Source organism: Nestor notabilis, unplaced genomic scaffold, assembly GCF_000696875.1.
Source record: "Nestor notabilis isolate BGI_N333 unplaced genomic scaffold, ASM69687v1 scaffold14141, whole genome shotgun sequence".
Classification (NCBI taxonomy): domain Eukaryota; kingdom Metazoa; phylum Chordata; class Aves; order Psittaciformes; family Psittacidae; genus Nestor; species Nestor notabilis.
This window is the reverse complement of record NW_009916358.1, coordinates 70,053-93,021: the sequence shown is the minus strand read 5'-3', so window position 1 is coordinate 93,021 and position 22,969 is coordinate 70,053. Positions and strand designations below refer to the sequence as shown.

The window sequence follows — 22,969 nt, the reverse complement described above, 5'->3', positions numbered from 1 at the left end:
CAGCAGTGACCTGCTTGGAGTAAGAGAAGGGCAAGCATATGCAATATTTCCTCTTAGTGCTCTTTCAGTCTCCAACTCTGCAGCTCAGAATATGCCTGTTCATTAACCTGGAATGAGCGTCTGTTTCAGATACTTGTCCATTGCACCCCTGAACCTGCGTAAGCCCTTTGCACCCTCAACACCTTTGGCAGCAAGTTCTTGCTTGAAGAACTCTTGCTTTGAACTTGACTCCTGTACACCTCATTTCATTCTCTGTTGCTATTGGAAGAGATGGAGAGACATGGAAAAAAAAAAGATCCTTCTCTGTTGTCTCTTCACTATTTAAGATTCAAGATTCAAGAAGTATGAGTGAACCATGTGTTGATTACACTGGATGGATGCTTCCTGCTAATTCCTTACCCTTTTCTGGTAATCCCTAATGTTGATTTGCTTCTTTGAATGCTACTGAACAGGGACATTTGCATTAGATTATCCGTCATAGCACCATGATCTCTGTCCTGAATAGCAACTGATTTTTCCTTACATTTATTAATCTACATTGATCACTTTTTGCTGTTTTGTTGCTACTTGACTTCATAAGATCCTTCTGTAATTCCACACTATGCCATATAGATGTCATTACAATTATATTTACTATCACCTCAGTTCTTAGCCGTCTGCTAGAACATTTGCAAATACAGTAAAATAGCACAGGTCTCAGCACAGATCCCTGCAGAACTCTACTGATAACTTCACTGCAGGTACTCACCATTTATTCTTACTCTTTCTTGTCCATTGTGAATGTGAGACTTTCGCTTTTACTCAGTGGCTGCTTAATTGCCTTAATAGCTTTTGATTAGACATTCTGAGAAAAGATTTTTGAAAATCTCTGTACATCATATCAGCCAGGTCATACTCATCCACCTGGTTTTGATCCTTTTAGAGAACTTCAAGATCAGAAAGTAAGATTTCTGTGCCTTACAGCCTTACGCCTTACGGCTGTCATCACAAAAATATTTACCCAATTTTCTTTAATTTTATTTATAAATATCATAGAATCATAGAATATCCTTATATTATAGTTCCTTCTAATTTTCTGGGGTGTGTGTAAAGCTTACTGGCCTGTACTTCCCCCTACCTCCCCTGCAGTCCTGATTTTTAACTTGATCTCTTATTTTTCACCTCCCATTCCTCAAGAGGAAGGCAGTTCTTGGTGAGAACTTTCATGCAACCATAAGTAATTCAGTTCTGGCCCTGGCAACTTACTGCTGTTCATGCAACCACAGGTAATTCAGTTCTGGCCCTGGCAACTTCTGTTCATTTTTCTAATTTGTTCTTTAAGCTTTTTCTTAGTTGCTTTAACTTTGGACAGATTCTGTGCTGAAAATAAGGTGGTTGTTTTGTTTTGTTTTCTCCTGTGAACAAAGAAGGGTTCCAGCACTGAAGTCGTCTTAATTTCCTTCATAATAAACACCAGTGCAAAGAATTCATTTCACATCTCTGCAATAGCCTTGCCCTCTCTGAGAGCTCCTTTTAGATCCTTGCCATCATTTGGCACTGTAGACTCTCTGATGGGCTTCTTGCTTCTGTTATGCTTGGAAGAAATATCTTAAAGTGGAATAAATGAACACGTAAGAGAAATGAAACTATGGAAACTTCAGAGTGTGCTACACATTCAGATATTTCTTTTCATTTTTCAATGTTTTGTGATAAGAACCATTTATTGCAATTTTACACTTTGTGTCAAGTGATAAAAGAACCAGAGAAATCATCCCTTTCAAATCTGAGACAAGGAACTCTGTAAGAATGAGGAAAATAATATCATTACATTGCTCTGACTCTTCTAATAATTTTTTGTGGAGCTTCTGAACAGATGTTTCCTTCTCTTCTGACTAGATCAGCTCTAGATTAAAGTAAGATTGACTGTGTCTGGCTGGCTTCTCCTTCATTTTATATATTTCATAAACAGTATCTAGTAAGATTTAGTCTAAAATTCCAGAACTTAAGTCAGTAGTTTCACCATTTATCTTGCACATGGTCACTACCTGACATGAAAGGTTTGTCCAGTTGCTCTCTTCCCAGAAGTGTTACGGTTTTTTATATGTATAATTTTGTATATAAAAATATTTGGATAGCATGTAGACTTCTTAGCTTTCCTGAGAAACCATTGCTAGCAGGATTTTGTGGAACGTTTCAGTTTTAAGCAGGTTAAAATGCTTCCTCTTCCTGTTGTGCTGCTTATTCAGTCTGAACCCCACATGTTCTGTGTTGTAATGATAGCAGGTGCAAGGTCTTCTTTCACTGTTTTCTGTTAGCAATTGGGCTTTCTGCTTGAATCTTAGGTCTGTTCCAAGGCTGTCAAACAGCTGGACGAAGGAGCCTGAGATCCCTTAACGTGTGGATCTTTAGGGAAGTGTGTTACATTAGAAGTTGTTTTGCATCAGTGTACCAGTATCTTATATAAATTCTCTCTCATGTTTGATACAGCATCTAGAGACTTAACAAGAGTCTTTTGTAGTTTGTCTCATTTCTCTATCAGTCCTCTATAATGGGAACGGTGAGAGTGGGTTTCTCATAATTGAAAGCATGGTTTTATTCAGAAGCCATTTGTTATCTGTCACCATTTCCCCAGAACAATGGAATGAGAAAATACACCTTTTAGGATTGATATGCTATGTGAGTTTGTGCTTCTAGATGAGAAGTGTTCTCTTAAAACTGGAAAAACTAGTTGATCCTTGGACATTTATATCCCTTTTCTTCAAGTGAGTGTAATCATCCCCTTTTCTGAGGCTCACTGGGCAATGCTGAGAATAGAACTTTTTCACTAGGTCTCTCAGTTTTATGTAGTGCCCTGTTTCAAACATCATGCCTCATCCAGTTCATTCTTCATTTTTGGAAGGTGGTGATATATTACTGTAAATAGCCACAGTAGAGGTCTCCTGAGTTCAAAGCTAGAAACAAAATTCTTCACCTTGTTACAGATACCAAGTGAAGCCATGTTGACCTCACTTTTGGTTTAATGAAGGATTCTGTCCTGTGTTGGAAAGTCCTAATAAATATTATAATGTTACAATAAAGTGTGTCCTCACTACAATATTAGCGGAGGCACATTTCTCAACACATCAAAACAAATCTGCTTCTGAAAAGCCTCAGAGAAATTGTCAGTAGAAAATTAATCACAATTCACACATTATCAAGAAATATTAGGACAAAGTTTTGCATATTTAAGGTGACACTTACCATCTTAGGCAATGAAGGAATTGCTAATGCTATTACATACTCTTACCTTCCCAGAATGTTATACATTGTTTTGTCATTAATTTAATCTGATTAATGCCTACAAATACTTGTATACATTGGGTAAAATAATATTAGTACATGCTTTGCTTTTCAGTAGAAGGCCATTAATAAGTCCCACCTAAAATATAACTACATAAAAGATCATTAAAATTAACTTGATTTATCATCTTAATCTGTTTCAGTGGCCTTCAGAACTGGTCTTTTTCATTCATTTGTGAAAAAGAGGGTATGACCTGTAAGCAGATGTAGGATCACCCTGAGAAATGCATACAGCAGAAGGCTCTATTGTGCCTTTTTTTTTTAGTCAGAGTGTTTGAAGAATAGTTAATATAAACAACAAAATGCTCGGTCTTCAAGTGCCTGCTGGTTAAAGCTACGTTTAAATGCCATGTGACAATTTGCTTTCTTCATTTTCTGTTAATAAAAAGACGTCTGCTCTGCCTGCTTCTAAGCTGATAATGTGAATCATTGTTTTTCTTAGATTTGTCTTAACATAAACCATGGAATCTGCAGAAGCCTTCATTAACACAATTGTGTTTTAAAGGAAAATTTGCATAGTAAATTCCTTGGATTTTAACATCCTATAGATAATGGAATCTCTACATGAAAATTCTAAACAATTTACTCTTAAGTTTACTAAAAAACAAGAAGTGAAACTTTTATCTTACTAATTCGAAAGTTCTCACTATTTCATTTATTGTGCATGCTGCTGAATTTAAAAACAAGTGCTCTTAGAAAGCACTGGAGTTTTCTAAAACAATTTGTTTCTAGGAGCCAAGATGACGTTTAAGTTTTGTTTTTGTTTTTCCTACACCCTTGAAATGTAGTTTATTATATAAATGTCTTGAAGTAAGACCTTAGCTGAGTATTTTTCTTGAATTTTGTTTTTTCATCAGAATTTCTCATCTTTCTCTGGCAGATTCTTTTGGTCAGCCTTGCTGTTTTCACCTATGTGTGTGTGTATGTATGTACATGTTAAAACATCAGTCTATGCATTTCTCTTGTCTTTTTTTTTTTTCCCAAGACAAGCCAAAGAGATGGTCTATGTTTTTGATGAGGAAAGCTCATTGAAAAGACTTTAAACATTTTTAAAATATGCAAATACACAAAAAAGCACTGGTATCAACGATGTTCCATAGGAAAAAAGACAAGTCAGTCACCTTCAGTCAGTATTTACAAGGCTGTCTCAACAAAGCAGTCTTGCTTAAGATAAAAATTCACCCTCTGAGAGGCCACTAGGAGAAGCTGTTTCCAAAGGTGAGAACTGGAAAAAATATACAGTCAACCCAGTGTCCATCACATCTAATTCCCATTGGAACTAGATTACCATTTTTATCTCATGAGCCATAGATATTCACAAGAATCTCAATCCTACAAGTGCATCAAGTGACCTCTGCAAATTATTACAGGTTTTAAGAAAGGTTTTTTCATGGAGAATACTCCAAGTCTTAAAGGATTATATTAACCACCACCTAAATTTGCCACCTAATCAGTCAGCTTCCCTAGAGTAACTGCCATGAGGACAACGATCTTGCAAAGTTATTGCAATAAAAGTTTCTTTAAAAATTCTGTTCAACCTCTATTTTTTTATGTCATTCCTTGAGTGTCTTAGGTTCGAACACTTGAATTTTCTAGCTGTAGTTCATGAGGTCTTTATTTCAAATCTCTTTTCATATTTAAGTCTGAGTGAATTAAATAATTTGACATTACATCTGTGCCAGTTAGACTGTGATCTAAGCAGACAAGACAGGCTGATCCAAATCCAATCGCAGAGTTCTCAAAAAATGGAAAACTAATATAAGTGAGAGAGACCAGGCTATTCAGGTTTTGAGTGTTCATTGTTTCACCTAGTTCTCTAATCCCAAAAGCAGTTGTGAAGAATAAGGAGGAAAAGAAGGTGCAGGAAAGGAAAGTTTACTCTCCCTTTACCTTCTTAAGAAGGTAATATTAAAATGAAAATTCTTCTTAAGACAGTCCATCACTTTTCTTGCTGAGTTCTTGAAAGACAGGTCCAAGGCTGCAATAAGAAAGCTGAATACTGGTTTTGAATTTTAAAAAAATCAAGTCCAAACCACTATGCAAAATATTTGGGGTTGTAGGAAAGGTGAATTTCTTGTCGGGTTTAGTTGCAAAGTAGTTCTTGCATTTTATGGCATCCAGTTTATGGCTGGACCCAAGCCTTTGGAACCTAAATGACTGCATGAGTCTGATTTTCTTGGCAGGCACAATAATTTATAAATAAAAATAACCAGCTCAAAACAGTGCTATTTTATTTTATTCTGTCCTTGAAGCAATTAAAGAAAAATATCTACAAGACAAAATGAGAGGAAATTCTGAAACTATCTATTTTTTTCTATCTCAGCCCACCTCAGAATCAGATTCTTTTTTTCTGTGGATTCTTTTTTCTCAGTAGTAGATAGATATTCCCAAGAGTAGCAAAAAATGATCACCAGCATATGTGTCTCAGAACTGTGTTGCAAAAATAGGGTTTTATTTTCTGCTTGTTGCAATAAGGCTAACAGGAAGAAAGAAAAAGATTATTCAGTTTGTGCTGTTTTCTAAGAGCATGTTTTCAAGACAAGAGTTTTTCAGTGCATTAGGTGGTACATTTTTCTAACACCTTTTTGCCTGCTCTTTCTTCTCGGACATTTGCTTCTGTGCAAACATCCTCTGAAAATATGCTTAACAGTTCTGAAAATTTTAGGTGTTGTCAGCAAGGTTCTTTATGAAAACAAACTCAACGAAGTGACAGGTTCCCAGTACATAGTGATCCTAGCGTTAGTGCAGGTTGACAGATATGACATCCTACTGGCTCACCTTTTTCACTTACTGTTATCTGGACCCCTAGGTCTTTTCTGTCATATATATGACATGCCTCAGCGAGGTTTAATATGACAGAACTGTTTGCTTTATCACTCCAGAGCACGATCTTCCCTGACAATGAAATCAGACAGTGCAATTTACTTAAATTTGTGCGCATTCCATCTGTCAGAAGGCTGAGGTAAAGTATCCTGGCATCTATCAAAAGAGAGAAGATAAGTTATTTGCTCTTTCACATCAAATTTATACAGAAGTATATTGATGTGCCTGGTTACTCATGTCTCCACCATATCTGATTTTTATTGTTGTCTTCAGAATAATTTAAGGACTTCAGGCATTCTTTCCACCTTGACTTGACAGATCACAAATATAAGTGATTTAAAGGGTGAGAGAAACGTTTATGTCATGACCAGGTAGCAACTTATCCCTCCTAGAATTAAGTATTGTACAGAAAGTTGAAGTAACATTTTAGCACAAAGATGTTCACAGAATCCTAGATTAAGTTTGAAAACATTCATATAATGTTGTCCTTTTTCATGTCATTTTACTACAATTTTCTCAGTTCTAGAAACATTGAGATACAGTTTTGGTGGCTCTGGGGAAGGTACAGGGCAGATCTGCATTTATGTCATAAACTAAGTGGGAAGCAGCAGCTGGTTTGTTACCCCGGAGCTGGAAGAGAGTAGCAGGAAGATTTCAGAAACTTCCTTTTAAAATATGCTGTATGTGGGGAAGTTGTGACTGCATTGCAAAAATATCATTTGGCAAATGTGTATTTAAATTTCTTAAATTTAGACATTGTTTTACTATAAATACATTAACAACACCCTTAGAATGTGAGATTTATGTGCAAGGCTTATTATTAATTATTAGGACTAAATTTGATGTTTAAAAAATGCCAGTGCTTCTTTTTTTAGAGACTGTTTTTTGTTGCATTCTTTTCTTGTATGCATGTGGCTATTTGTCAGTATGGGATAGGGATCAAAAACACATGCTCGGTCTAAGTGGGGGATTCCTATGTGTTGTCTGCTCTAGCTTTTCTCACTGTAATTTGCCTCCCACCTTTATTTTAAAATCACTTTCTGCTATATTGTGCCTCTGGGGAAATATCCAGAAGAATCAAGGAGTTGAAATTCTGTGAGATCTGAGTAGGCCCCACTGTTGTGCCAATAGTACTAATTTTCTTGAGAAAAGATATTATATATCTTTGAGCATGATTTGGGAGAAATATATGCTACCTTGTGTTCATACTGGGATGAGGTAGAAACTTACGGCTTGAATTTCAAAGTTCAGCTCAAAAGTTAAATTGTTTGTGTAGCTGCAGTCTGTTCTTTAACTATATTCACAAGTTACTGTTTATCCTTCAAGGCAATGGGAAATGGGACAGTTAGCACACATGTTAACCGAAAGCTTTAAAAATAAAGATCACTGTTCAAAGAAGAAACAGCATAAAGAGGTATCAACAATTGTTAAATATTTAATATTACAGGCCAGATGGAATTGGAACAGTATCTGTTGAAGAGAAAGAAAGGTTTGAGGAAATTAAAGACAGACTTTCCTCCCTTTTAGAAAACCAAATAAGCCATTTCAGGTGAGTGTATAACTTATTCAATGAATACTAATTTTATTCTGGAAGCATTTTCTCATGGTGTTCAATTTTGGTGTTCAATAAGTGGATTCAAACTAAAATAAAAGAAATTTTGAATATATTAAATATGAAATAATTTATTTACACAAGTGCCTGCTTAAAATTTATTTGTGTGTCATGTGAGCTGTATTTTTCTGTGGTAGAAAAGATTGTGCAAGAATATAGGCCTGGGTTTGTTGATGCTTTTTATGCTTTCTATAACTGTAAGAAAATTGTCTACATGAAAATGACCTAAGCAATTTCTGGATTAGTACTGATTAGAAAAATCATACAAGTAGAGAGCATCTTTGATAAATGGCTGCTGAAACTTTTCTGGATGTCTAATGTCATTTTCTTGGGTTTATGATAGACTTACCAGCTCAGGTTCATTGTCCTTAGCAAAGAGCTTGTCATATGTAAGGACTGTCAATGCAATTAAAAGATGTTTAGGGAAGGAGTATAAGAAACAGAGCAAAATATCACTTGGGGTGATATTTCCTTCTGTTTTCTAGCAATTGATGGTTTATGAAGCTTAGCATGAAAACAGCATGTGGACCATCAAATCTGTTACTTTATCACAATAAGCCATCCTAACTGCCATTATTCTGTCAATCTAAAAATATTTTAGAATGTATTTATAGATTTTTTTTTTGTCTTTGTATCACTCTATGACAACCAATTCCACAGTTTAAATAGTGCTGTGTGAAACAGCTTCCTTTTATTTGGTGAGCTTGCCTATAAGTTTGTTGGATGCCCCTCTGGTTTGATAAGGAAAATGTCTAGTATTCACTCGCATCTATCATGTTGATAACTTGGTCATTGGTGATTTTTTGAGCACGGAGTACATAGCAGCCTTCGCTTGGGAATACATCTTTGTATTAAACTAAAGAGAGCTAGGATTCTTCTTGGAGGGTATTCCTTTTGGGGAAAAAAAATTATACTCCCTTCCTTTATTTCCCTTACATATTCTTCCCTGACACCTTTGCTGTTTCCTGCCTTCCATGGAATTAAAATAGCTCTTTCCAGGGAAGCGATACAGAGCAGCATAGGACACAGTGCCTCCTACCCAGGTCTTGGAAAGGCAGGAGGAGAGTACTGACAGAAGAACATCATCTGCAAGGGGAAGGAGAATAAGTTTAAAAAAAAAGGAGAATTGGAACTGAGAAGACCTCTGGCCTGTGATTGGCATGGCTGTATCCTGTCAAGTTTATGATAGAAACAGAAACATGATAACTGCAATTTCCAATAAATATAATTACTTCTACCCATACGCAATGGTGAGGTCAGTGAAAGTAGCTGTGACCCCAAAAATATTGAAGTTGCAGAAGCCTTCTGAATATGTACAGACAGAAGAGGAAAGTGGAGGAACAAGAAGAGAGGCATCTTCAGAATAATCCTGTTCACCTTCAGGCCTTCACATGCATGAGACTAATTGCAAAATGTACAATAATGTCTAAATAATTGAGTTGGAACAAATAAAGGTGAAACCCATCATATCTGCTTATCTACACTCTAGATAGGGTATGTTGATGAATTTGTAGTATGTCAGTGACCATAGGATCTTTCTGCTTAAGTCGTGGTGGGTTTTGAGGAAATTCAAACATTAGGAACTCCTCCTTGAGAGCAATTCAGTGTGTCATTCAAAGATGAATGCCCTATTCTTCAGAGGACTCTAAGGTTTGCTTTAATATCCTATTTAATCAAGACAGACAAACAGTGATCTGCCAGGTGAAAAGCAATCATTATATCTTTCTCTGAACAAATGTTAGAACTAAAAAAATTAGGTGGAATGTCTGGATTTAGATGAGGATACTGGCATAATACTCGTAGAAGGAAGAATGAATATTGCCCTGGAATCTGAATTTAAAAGCATATACAATCACAAGATAGGGCATCCTAATAAAGAATTGGCATTAGGCTTTTAAAGAAAACCTTGACACAAATAAGGTAAAAAGATCACCTGTATCATTAATTAGCAAATAACCTTAGCTGTGAGATTGCTTTCTTAAGAAAACATGGTGCTAAAAACACTCCATATATCAACCCATCAAAATTGTTGTGATGACTGTGAAATGCTGAATATTTTGGAAAACACATTCATCAGTAAAGATTGATGCAAAGCATGCACTGAGTTTCTCTGCTTTGACCATACTGTCCCTGATGAATGCCCTGTATTCCTTGTCACCAGGCAGTCCCACCATCTCCGAGGCTGGCTTCCTGCTTCTGATGTTCTTTATACTGTCAGTTTGAATATCCGTGCTGTTTATGTGGGCCCTAGAGTATTTTAGAAACTTTCATGTCCTCCTTGTTCAGATAGGTTTTACAGTTTTTAAATGCCAGATTCGCTACAATAACCTTTCTGTCTTCCTCATAGAGTCACAGAGAGGGGATTTTGTTTAGTTTTCTAACCATTTTTAGTTTTCAGTGTGTTTAACTTGGGACTTTGAATTTTCCTTCAGGGTGCTTGTAGGTTTCTTGCTTTTTGGACTGCTCCTTTAAGGTTTTGGCTTTTATTTTTTAAGTTTTTTGGTTTTTCATAGTTCCCATTCTTAAAAATGAATATACTGAATGTAGATGTACTGATTTTATTTTTTTTTTTTTGGCCTGTTCTCTTTTGCTGCATTATTAAATTTTATTCTTTTATGACCACTAATACAGAGCACCTCTCCTGCTCTGCACCTCTCAAACTAGATCTTATCACAGTTGAGACCAAATCCAGAATACAGTCTTTTCTTGTGGGTCCTAAATTAATTGTTCAAGGAAACAACTCGAAACTGTGTCCCAGAATATTGTATCTCATCCTAATGAGACATTGATCAGGTGTACATGTGAATAGTTAAAATCTCTTACTATTTGTCATCAGTTTGCAGCTTCTCTAATCTCACTTAACATTTCCTAATAATTCGCATTATCCTCATTAGGGTCTCAGTGGTACAGACTTTCAAGGATCACCAGCACTCGTCTAGAGTATTTCCCAGTTCTTAAGATACTTTGTCATCTTACCTACACTCTGAGACTTCAGGTGTCTGCCTGCATCTCAGGCATCAAATGTGGAAGAGCCGTATTTCAGAGAAAGCTTCTGTAAGGGTCTTGAGTACTGCTCCCATGAGTACTGCTCCTTCTCTATTCTCCCCTAGGTAACTTACATAAACATCTCCTGACGTCTACTACCTTTGTACCAACAACTAACTTACTGCTTGGTCCTCTTTGATGTCGCAGCCCCAGTTGTCCATATGTCTAATAATTGAATTGATTGTCACCATCTGTGACTCCCTATCCTTAAAGATCCTCCCAGCTGTGGGAGCATCCTTGTCACAGCCAAACAGTGGGAAATTGACTGGCATGGGGGTTTTATCCAAGAGATTGAATTTATTCTTGCCAGGAAGATGCTGCTCCCCTGCCTCCTCATCAGCACAGAGACTGCAATAATGGAGGCAGGACGGCTCAGTGTCTCTTTAAGGCCTCTACTGTGAACGTTTTCTCTTCTTTAAGCTGCTTATCTCAGTATAACAACTCATTTCTGTCAGAAGCTTCTTGCATCAATTGCACACGTAAGCTTGCTGCCTGTGTTATACTCATACATACTGTCTCTGCAGTAACTTGAGTAACCCCTGTTCTACAGTGGGACTTTTATGTCTACATTAGGAACTTAAATCTGCTTGGGTTTTGGAAGCTTGTTATGTTATTTACATAGCAGAACATACCTGGAAGGAAGTCTTTGATTTGAAATAGTAACTATAATCAAAAAATGAGTGACATTTATTCAAAAGCTACCTTTAGATGCCGATAGGAATAAACAGTGGGAAGCACAAGATAAGGACTGTAGAAATACACTGCAAAAGAAGGAGGAGACAAAACACTTAAAGGTGTGTTCTGGTTTAAGATGATTTAACATCTAAGGGTCTTCAAATCTGCTTTGCTAATTTGTAAATGCGTTCTCAAAAATTGTTAGCACTACTGTAAGAAAGAAACAAAATGAGACAAAGCAAATACTAGAATTCTTGCTGTGGGAAATCCTTTTTTGATCTCATTTTCCGGGCTTGATTTCGGCTGACGAAAATGTATCTAAACTTCACTGGTCTGAATCGTTTTATCATTAGAAAAGATTTTACCATTGGAAAACATTAGAAAATGAAGCTACCGTTCTCAGTGAGTAATAATAAAAAGATAATAATCTCAGCAAAGTAAAAAATCCTTTTTCCAATTGGGGATATCCCAGCAAGATTTTATAGATGGGATTAAGAGAGGTTACAGTTGCCTGAGCATTGTAGTCTTATTGAGCTGAAATATTGGATCAGTCAATATATGAAAATGAAAAACAAAGCTAGCAATGGGATCACTTTTTAATTTAGAGAATTTCAGAGGTATCAAGATGAAGGGTATGGTTTAATCTGTAGCTGATAAAATTTAAGATATCATTAAATGCTTTTCCATGCTATTTGTAATAGGAATAAGTCATGAAATATTTGCAGGCATTTTTATTCTCACATATCTCTAGAAACTTAAATATCTGACATTTTATCCTTATCTTAATCCAGTATTAAAACAAGATATAATATACATAGTGCTATTTCACAGCTCCAGTAGCTGTCATGGTTACATGAGAAATAGTACCTCTTTCCAGGAAGATGACATTAAGCTTGTCAGAGACCATTAAATATCATTCATAGTTGAGAAAGTGGAAGTGATGCTTTTTGCCTTTTGTATTTTTATTGTATTTAGGCGTGAGCTGCTGGTGGGCTGATACTGCTGTGCTGTGTATATGCTCCATGGTAGACTGCTGGAGAGGCCTTCTGCTTTCATTAGTGCTTCATGTATGGGAGTCTTCTGCTAACTTAATTTAATGCAAGTTGTGTACAGTTATGTCTCAAAGTAAATCCTTAACAGAGGTGTTATAATTCTGATCATTTTCTCTTCCTTTTTCTTTTTTCCTTTTTAAGATACTGTTTCCCTTTTGGACGTCCAGAAGGAGCTTTAAAAGCCACACTTTCATTACTTGAAAGGGTAAGTTTGGGAGCATATTTTAAACTCTGCTTGAGTACTAAGCCTGTATTTTTCTGTTGCTTTCATGCTGCTGAAAGCCGGCTTATGTCTTCTCAGGTATTTTACCACTGGTTTTAACTGTTCACTGGAGCTTTTTTCTTTATTGTCTTCCACAGAGACAAACAGCTGTTTTCTGTAGGATTTATCTATTGGGCTTTCACTTCAAGCCACTATAGTGGCTCTCTATTTTCTTTAAAATATAACGATTACCCAGCATTAGCTCTGAAGTAAAGTAATGCAAGTCTCTACAGCCCCCCTTTCCTGTTTTCTATGGCTTCTGGCTTCTGATGTTGATTATACTTATGTATAACACTAAAAAGCTTCTATACAATCCAAATAATCTTCCATAAATACATAATCTGAGTCAATTTAAGAAAAAAAAGCTAAATGTGGTAAAACTGACATGGGCAGCTATAAATATAAATTCCTGCGCAGCAAATCCATTTGTGTTGACTGGAAGCACGTCAACCTCATAATGTTAAAAAGCATCTCAGTCATCTCTGAGGAAAGAGAACTTTAAATTCCAGCAGAGATTCCAGAGGAATTGTATCATCAGGAGCCTGATGAAGGTATGAACTCAAAAAAGTTTAGATCCCAGTCTGTGTAGCTTTGCCAAAATCTGAGAGGTCTGGTCCTGGGGAGTGTCAGTTATTCTGCACTGTAGAACACTCCATGGATAGAGCTTCTGTCTTAGAAAACCTCTGCCATGATCAAAAACACATAGGGAGATGGGATATATATGTTTTCTTTCACTTACAGTGTCAGTGATTGTAGTGATGTGTAGAGCCCTTTGTGTTATATGAAACAGCCATTTCCTCTCACAGTTCCTGCTGTTACAACTGGCCATGGTACTCTATCTGATGCTCAAGCAACACCATTGTCAGCATTGACTGGGAATAAATGTGCATTTCTATACTTGTGGATGCAGAATGGGATAGAAATATTTTATTTTACCTGTCTTTGAAAATTTTGGGGGGGAAACCCAAAACAAACAAGATCCAGAATAAAAGGTTTCGAATACTGTATTTGGACTTGTTGATAACCCAAAAGTTATTCATTAAAAAGAAGCAAGTTAACAAGGTAGAGGTGTCATTATGTGTGTGCAAGTAATGGAAGAGTCTGCTTTGCAACAGTGTCTTCCTAATACCTTCTCTGTTAGGGAACCTGTTTCTTTTCCACCGTACCTTTCCCCACACAGTATTTCTGGCTCCCTCCCTTTCACAGTAATTTTTAGGTATGTTCTATAAGAATGTAGCTTGTCTGGAGATACATTGGGGAAGCATTTTTAATAGGTCGAAAGTTATCTGAGACTATTATTTACATATAAAATGTGGTAAAAAGATACTGAGTTTTGCTTACACCTATCTCTTGAAAGTTAATGGATTATAGCATCAAAGTAAAAATGCAAGTGAATTATTAATATTTATTCAATTTTTTATAGTAATCCAAATGTTGCATTCATACAACGAGCTATATATTCTCAGTTTACCTCAGTTGCAACAGGTGATCCATTTTATCAAAGCTCTATATTTTAAAAACGGACAGGTTTTAAAAACTGGCAGGTTTTGAAAAGGTTTGTATGATCTGTTCTTCTACTTGTCCATAATCAAATATTCCACCAGAATTTCAATGTTTTCCCTGGCTACTATAGAGAGCTCTTTTTCACAGCAAGGACATGCTGAATTTTAATAACTGTATGATTGTAGAAACGTCAGTCTTAGCTCTGATGGTGTGGTTCACAGTTTCTCCTTTACAGGAGTCAATGGTTATACGATGGTGGAAGCTCTTTCACAGGTGACAACCAAGCAAATTTCCACATCCTTATCTTTTGCGGGCACCACGATCCAGACCGCCCATGGAATGCTCTTGTTATACTGGTCTTGGCATCATGTATATGAAGACTGACCAGCATACTGCAAGATGCCAAACAGTAGGGGGGTATTGTTTATAAATACCATATAGGCAGTCAAGCCAGTGTTGAACAGAAACCTTGAAAGACAAATATCTAGTTCCTTTTTCATTTCTGCCTTTATCATCAGTTCTGTAGTAACTTGAGGATACTTTTATCCTTTTCCCTTGGGTTTTGGGTAATGACTGTAACCAAGAGGTACAATTGTCTCTGACACAGGTTTTAATGAAAGATATTGCCACTCCTATACCAGCAGAAGAGGTGAAGAAAGTGGTTAGAAAATGTCTGGAGAAGGCCGCCTTGATCAATTACACTCGACTTACAGAATATGCCAAAATAGAAGGTTAGTACAGCAATCAACTGCCAAAGTGGCTGTAAAAGCCAACAATGCATATTAACTGATTATTCTGTGAGCAGCCTTTTCCCTTTCCAGAACAAACCCCTTCCACAGCAAGGGGAAATGTCTCATTAAAATCTCAGCTGGTGAACTATGGAGCTTTTTTCCTATTCATTGCTTTAATATGCCTCCTGGGACTGTTTGAATGGAAGACTAGGACTTCCTAATTTAAGTTGCCCTTTGTTCTTATTTTTGAGTTCTCCATAAATATATGAGGTTGTTGTTTATGAGTTATTTTTTATTTCTCTAACTATTTCTAGTAATTAAATTACTGACAGGAAATTCTTACCTTAACAGCAGTGACAGTACCTCAAAACTTGAAAACTCTAGGTAAAGTTACTTTTCTGATGCACTTATAAGGCAGACAGATAGATAAATGTTATTATTTTTTGCTGGTGTTTTGTCAGATGTATAATAATAATCTGATGATTAAAATCTTAGTTACATCCCGATTTTCTGAAATAATCAATGGGACAAAATACTGGATTTGATGATAATCAGAAGTTTTCCTGGAATTATGTATGTTCTAGAAAGTGTATCATAAAATTAACTAAGATTTTTCTCAAAAAAGGTTGCTAGGATACATAATGTCACTTTACTATTTGTAAACCTGTGTAGAACAATAAGGAAGTCATAATAGTTAAATTCCTTGTCAAGACACATCTGTCATTCTTCTTCAAGCACAGAAAGCTAGCGATACACCTGTACAGATATATTCAGGAGAAGAAAGCAGTGTGTCCACATATCTATAACTGGATTATTGGAGGTAGCTTCAGTTAAAAGGAAAATATAAGAAAGATGAATTCTGCTTTTAAAAAATCCAATTTTATGCATATTATGGTTTTTTAATAGCATGTATTTCTAGCAATGCACTAGAAGAACCAGAGTTATCATAGCGGAAAATGAAGAAGCCTCATATGTTTAGCAATATTATACAGCCAACTTTTTTTCCTTTTTCCATTTCTTCTCAAACTCTCTGAAAAACATGAGTTAACCAATCTCACAAGTGATTAACGAAAAACCCATCTCATCACTATAGCAACCAGTATTATATCATGGGAGTAACAACATGAAACCATCTTAGTAACCAGTTTATCATAATTAATTATGATATCACGTTGTGTTAAAGAAAGAAAGATGAATATTAAATCTATTCTAGAAAATGAAAAAGAAATATAACTGTTTTCCTTAGCTTTTATCTTTCTCTATTCATAAACAGGATTTTTAAATGTTCTGTATTTCAGACTTTTAGCAAACCTGTTGAAATAATGGGTATAAAAATAGAAAGTTTTTTAAAAGATTACAAAAGCATGCAAAGGATATCTAAATTCAGTGAGACTAAATTGAATCGGAAAAGTTTTTTACAGTGATATAAATACATCTTTGTCCAAGATTTTTTTTACTGTTTTCTAGACAAGTGTGACAGTTCCACTGCAAGCAGCAAATTTTGGATTCTAAAATATGCACACTGTTAAAGCTGCAATAAGCTAGAACAGCACATAAAACTGCTGTCCATCCCATGGCATATTTTGACTTGCAAATTTCTTTTTGGATTTATTGTCTTTTGATTTAAACACAAGTAGATTTATGCAAGTAGTTTACACTCATGTAATAGAAAACCCAAAGCACACAGATAATTCCATATGTAAGTGTACTATCTCTCAACAAGAAATAGGTTAAGTCCTATTTGAAATTGAAGGGCTCCAGCATCATAACATCAAAACATTAAAAACATTGCTTTTCAGTAGCAATAACACCTGGGTTGGTCTCTTTCTATACTCTGGTCATTACAAATATCCTACAGTTTTATCAGTATAAATGTAATAGATATCAGCAATAGGTTCCATTCTGATGCGTTAAGTTTATGGGAACATTATTGTATCTGTGCACTAAAATAACATTCTTCTCTTGAAAGTAAATTCATGTTAGTGTTTGCATTAATTGCGGGCTCCTCAAATTGCATACAAAAAGCATATAGTCATCATCTTTGTAACATTACTGATACCCTCAAATGTAACTGTTACACATTTGGGAATTTTGTCCTTTAAATATTTCTTCAGTGAACAGCTGGAGAAATCATATCATATTAGTCTGTCAAAATGCAACTATGACATGATAATATCAGCTGTAGACCAGTGTATAGGTCTATACTACTTAGGTAGTAGTAGTCACTACCTAAGAAGTAGACATGTAAAGAAGGCTCTAACAAAAATAATATTCTTATATTCTTACTTTCTTATATTCTTACTTTCTTATATTCTTTTACTGTTATTTATGTTTCTAAATTCTCAGGCACAATATGCAAACTCAGCCAGTGAGCCTAAAATACAGGCTACATAGGACTAGTAAATATAAATGTACTATCTGAAAACATACACCATTTCTCCCTTAGCTGACAAAACGCATCACTTGTGTGACCTGACTGTCAGGACATTTAGTGCTATACTCAAGATTTTAAAAACATTTTAACACCTTATTTGGAATCTGTTCATCTCTGATAAAATTTAAATAGTTATATTTCTGTAATGATGTTCTCTTTTTTTTTTCTTTTTCTTTTTTTATATTCAGCAACAGCAGAAAAGGACACAGGTGATTACTATTTGTGTGCATGTCTGCATGTATCACAGATGTAGTGTGTTGTGTCTGTTATTTTATTATTTTTGTTGATTTCAGCAATACCAAGCTATGGACCAGAACATGTATGAATGTTAAAATTAATTGTGATGTAGTTTAGTCCATGCATCCTTCATTTACACTGATATTTAACTATGATGTGCATAATTATTAGCAATTTAGCTGATTTTATATTTTGGAATATAATGGAATTCTGGTTTCTGTGAAAGAGGTATAACTGAGTGATGAAGTTCAGCTGTTAAATTCAAAATCAGTTTGTGTATTCAGAGAAATGTAATTTCATAGTCATCAGAAAAAAAGGTATGTATTTCTTAATGAGACTGCTGGAATTATTGATGAATGTCTTGGTAAGAGAACTAATTTTATAAAGCTGGTTTTTGCATTTCTCTGATATGGCTTTGTTTAGTGATACATTTGTTTTCCTAGTAACAGCTGAACATAGGGAGGATGGCAGTTCTTTGTGTTCCTTATTTCATGAAGTAGTTTTGGTGTATATTCTCCAGTAGTGCATAGAGGGGTTTTGAGTGCTTATATCCCAGTATTTAACAGAGTGATAATAAAAAAGAGAATAGCTGAAGTAGTATTTCTGGCTGAGTAGTATTGGCTGCATATAAGTATGAGGGATTGTGCATATATATACACTATGAAATAGATGCGTACACTACTTTGTCTTACCCTTTTGAAAGACTTACCTGCAGACCAAAAATGTACTAGCTAATTATAAAAACTACTTTTTTAAAGTTCTGTGTTCATAACTGAAGATTCAAAAAATTCCATTGGTCCCCAAACCTTCCACTGGTTTTCACTTGAAAATTCTAAATGCCCTGGAAATAGAAGAGCTCAGACTGGAATTGTTAAAAAAGAGAGCAGACGGTGCACTGATTGTGTGAGTATTCATTAGGATGAGTTGCTAGGAGCTCACCTTGACCAGGTCATCTGCCAACCCGCTCGGATCAATAAGGAAAAGTTTGTTAAGCAGGTGCTTCAGAGCACTTGGAGGCTCCTTCAACAGTTTCTCTGTGAAATGACCTATCTCCCTACTAGGTAAGATAACTAAAGCTAGATAGCACAAATATTCCATTTAGTGTTCTTACATCTGTAGGTATTGAAGAAAATATCTTTACAAATTATAAATTTTGAAAAATCTTGAAATTACTTTGTGAAATAAGAGAACTAATTTCAGAGTTTGTGTCCTTTTGACCTTTGCACTCTAAAGCCTCAGCTGTACACTTTTATATACTGCGTATCAACCCAAGTACAAATATTCCTTTTGCCACATGCTTGCTATTTTTATTTTTTCTCAGGCTCATTATGTCAGAAATACAGACCACTGAACACAGATCACACACAGTTACAAGCATAGGGAAAAAAAGAAAAAGAAAGAAAAAAAATTAGTGTACCTGATTTCAGTCAATTTACATTAGGTTTATGCATGCTTTGAAAGAAACTATTGTCATGTTCTTAAGGTAGGATAGCAAAGCTGTCCCTTAAGTGGCCTGGCAAATAACTACACTAGAGAATGGATGAGAAGAAAGCCTATCGCATACAGTGAGTAAATGGAAATTCACTGTGTGAGTTAGGTGAAACTAGAGGTTCATAGGCTGTGTTTGTAATTTAACTGCTTAATCAAATTACGCTTCTGACTGAAAATGCAACTGAAAATTAATCAGAAACTCAGAAAAATTAGTTTTATTGAAAGGAGTAAATAGACTGTGTTCCCCCAGAATTTTGTGCCTCATTGAACCCATTTCTCTGATGAGAAAGATGAAGCAGCTGAAAGGAATCCATATAAAATTACATTTTAGCCTGGCTAGCAGGACCAAATCCTGCTCCTCTTTGTATAACTAACTAAACTCCTACTGATTTCATCATAAACTTGATGTACAATAGGCTTATCCCTAATACCATATATTGCATTGTCGTGGAAAATAGGGAAATGCTATTTCTTGATAATTATTATTTACCTTTTAACTTCTGCATTAGATACTGTATAGAAAATCCTGAATTGCAGGAGTGTCCTTGTTAGGTAATACAGAGGTGAACATGCAAATTCTTTTTGTTGTGAGAATCTTTTTTCAGCAGTGTGGTTGCCAGGTTCCCAGGTCTATTCCCCAAGTGCTCTCATTTTCACAGGCTCAATTGAACAAGACTGAATGCTTTCCCAAAGACAGTGGTTACTTTCCTAATGGCAAACACAGTGGTATAAGCAGCACTTGCATCAACAGAATTTGCTTGCAGTTGGAAGGACATTTTATTTAGCACTCCCATGTCATTGTACTATTATGAATATAGTACAGATTTTTGCAATAAAAATAACAGTTGCAGTGACAATTACACAGGGTTCAGCATGTCATTGCTTACAACATGTACAGCTGAGATTCTCATGGAGTAGCTAATCTGTTCAGTCAGTATAATTGCCATTATGAAGAGAATGGCAACAAGCCTACTATTATAATTTTGAACTGTGCCTAGGAACTCTCATATAATGCCCTTGTAGTTTGCAGCAAGGCTTTATAATTTGTCAAGGAGATATCACAGAATCAATATGTGAAAATCTCTTTTTAAATATAAACCATTTTCATCACAACACATGCTGCCTTTGAGACTTCTCTGCCTGAAAGTACTTTTAAGATCATTTTGTGTATGGCATATTTTCCTGTATTACTCAGTATTTAACTTGAGCTAACTCTTCCCATTGATAATGTTGATCATAACAGGACCTGCTAGATTCTGAGTCCATTGACAAACAGCATTCTTCAGATGCGTTTTGTCGGTGAACAACTATTTACATGCCTCCCTCACCTGTTTTCTCTCTTTCAAGAACAATGGCCTTCCTTATACAGAATTCATTTTTTTACTTATATTTTATACATAACCATTAACACACACAGAAAATAAAAAAATACATTATTCCTTCTCAGAAATTAATGTTTTCCCCCGTTTAAATTTATTTGAAACCTGAATGCCTGAGGAGTAATGTACTCTGTTCTTGCTGTTGTCGTTTCCTAAAAGAGGTGATAGCAGCTCACATGTAAACACATTTTTCAGCATAAGGGCATTACCTTGCTCTGGAGAAATAAAGGGACTGGGTTAGAGATTAAAGTGGTAAATGGCTGTGAAGCGAACACAGCTGTATCTGTCATTGTTCCTAGATATTAATTTCCGAGGCAATGGACAGATTGTAAAGATTTAAATTATTAGACAGTTTGTCTTTTAATTCATTATTTTTAAAAGTCTGTAGTAGCAGAATATACTGGGCTCCTTCTGCCAAACAGTTTTAATTAAAAAAAATGAGAATAAATTTGATTAAAATCAGAGCAAATAGTTACTGTGTAGTGCGCAATTGCTCAAAGACAAATCACAGTTGTCATCCCAATATTTCTTTCTATCAGACAGACTGCCAAAGGCTGAATAACTGTTAACTCCATACAATAGAAGGTCAGGAGCAACTCAACAGTTTGCTGTTTTTTAAAGGACATTGATCGTTAACATACTTATTACATACAAGTTTCTAAAGGAAGGGTAGTATGTAAATGCCCTCAAGGCTCAGAAGGATCTATCAGGCTTAAAAAGAAGAACACTACAAACATTATTGAAATTGAGAAGACAAGTGGAGAGAGTCATTATACCTGGAGAGGACTTGATTAAAGCTCTCCATGCATGCTCATTTCACTGAACAAACAAAAACGAATGAGTTGCGCAGCGGCATAGCACCTTCTTGGTCTCTGGTTGTTACACAACTAAACTGAAAGAGGGGGATATGGGCATATATCCCTGGTGTCAATTTTGAAGCAGAGCTCTGCAAAAAAAACCCTGGGTTGTTGGGTTCGTGTCATGATACTCCTTCGTAAACATACTCACATTTTGTCTTAGCAGCTGGGCTGAGTCAGTCTTTGTCACTGCTCTTCCCCTTTTCCGCCCCCTGCTTTATCCATGTGAAAGCCATTTCAAGTCCTGATTGCTCTATAGGTGTAGGAATCACTGTACAGTCAAATTAGTTTCTAGTTTTTATCATGCTAACCTAGTTGTATAACCCTAATTAAGGTGGTTTAGTTCTCTCCATCATAGCATTTCATCATCTCCAGTTCCTCCTTACCCTATGATGCATTTTTAGTCAATTGGTTTATGCTCATGCAACTTAGGCTTTCATCACCTTGTCTCAAAGTTTTAGCTTCCTGTTCTTCATTTTTATCATTTTAGGAGCCTTTCTCTATTAAAATCTGAATTCCACCTTCTTGAGCATCGGTGACAAGAACTGTGCAAAGTCATCCCCATGAGATGCCTTGCACAGTACTAGGAGTACCATTATACCAGGACTGCTTGATCTAATATATTCGAAGAACACTTGTCTTTTGATGTCTATATTATGCTTGTGGCACACAGCCATTTTGTGAAAAGCTAATTCAACTCAGTCTTCAGAGTTTTGATCATTTCCAGCTGACAAGTTCCCAGTTTATAGCAAATGTTTCTTGCTGTTCAGGTGTCAAAATGTATTGCCCTCCTTCTTAAAGTATTAAATTGTGTTTCTCTTTCCCATTCTTTGGAATTATCCAATACTTGCTACTGCATTTTGACCCTGTTGTCTCTTGCCAGTGTTTTACACCACTGTTATCAGTGCAATCCTAAATTTATTCTGAAGTCAATGGTGAAAATACTAAGGAAGCTCAGCCCTAAGATGGATCTTCAAGGAATTCCTCAAGAAACCTTTTTTGCTCTTTCTCACTGTTACCTGTTATCTTTCTCTTGAGGCAGCGTCTTTATCCAACACATTGTTTCTTTTTTAATCCTCATTTTCTTCTGTTTAACTGGTAGTTTTCCCAGGAGGCATAATATCCAATGCTTTATTAAAGTCAGAATAAATGACATCTGATGAATTTCTTTCATAAGAAGATATCCTATGAAGAAAAGCTACTGCACAAGTCTAGTGCAAATCTGTGTTACATTTTATTCTGTTTTCTGTTCATCTTATGTCCTCAATTAGTTGTTTCTTCAAAATTTGTTTTAGTTAATAACTGTCAGCACCAGTTTTCCCTCCTCCTTTCCTGCTGGCTTTAGATTTGTTGCTGTCATCTTCCAGTAACTCCCTAAAATTTGGAGTCTCAAAATTATTAGATTTTTAAAACAACATTACTAAGTGTGCACTTTCAGATTTCAGTTTTCTGTCAGTTTAGTATGTGAGATCTGGTCATTTGTGGAGCCCTCCAGTTTGCCATATTTGTTATCTCTGAGTTTTATTCCACAGAACAGGAAGAGCTGAGAA

General features: G+C 35.7%; 1 protein-coding gene across 1 annotated transcript in view; it reads left to right on the top strand.

Moving 5' to 3' along the window:
- The window catches only part of LOC104413532 (calcium-dependent secretion activator 2), a 141,372-nt gene that overhangs the window by 49,221 nt on the left and 69,182 nt on the right, over nt 1-22,969 (top strand). Inside the window, exons 8-11 of the mRNA XM_010024545.1 lie at nt 7,589-7,690; nt 12,667-12,730; nt 14,898-15,021; nt 17,644-17,664. Coding sequence (XP_010022847.1) covers nt 7,589-7,690; nt 12,667-12,730; nt 14,898-15,021; nt 17,644-17,664 — 311 coding nt within the window. The remainder of the gene's footprint in view (nt 1-7,588; nt 7,691-12,666; nt 12,731-14,897; nt 15,022-17,643; nt 17,665-22,969) is intronic.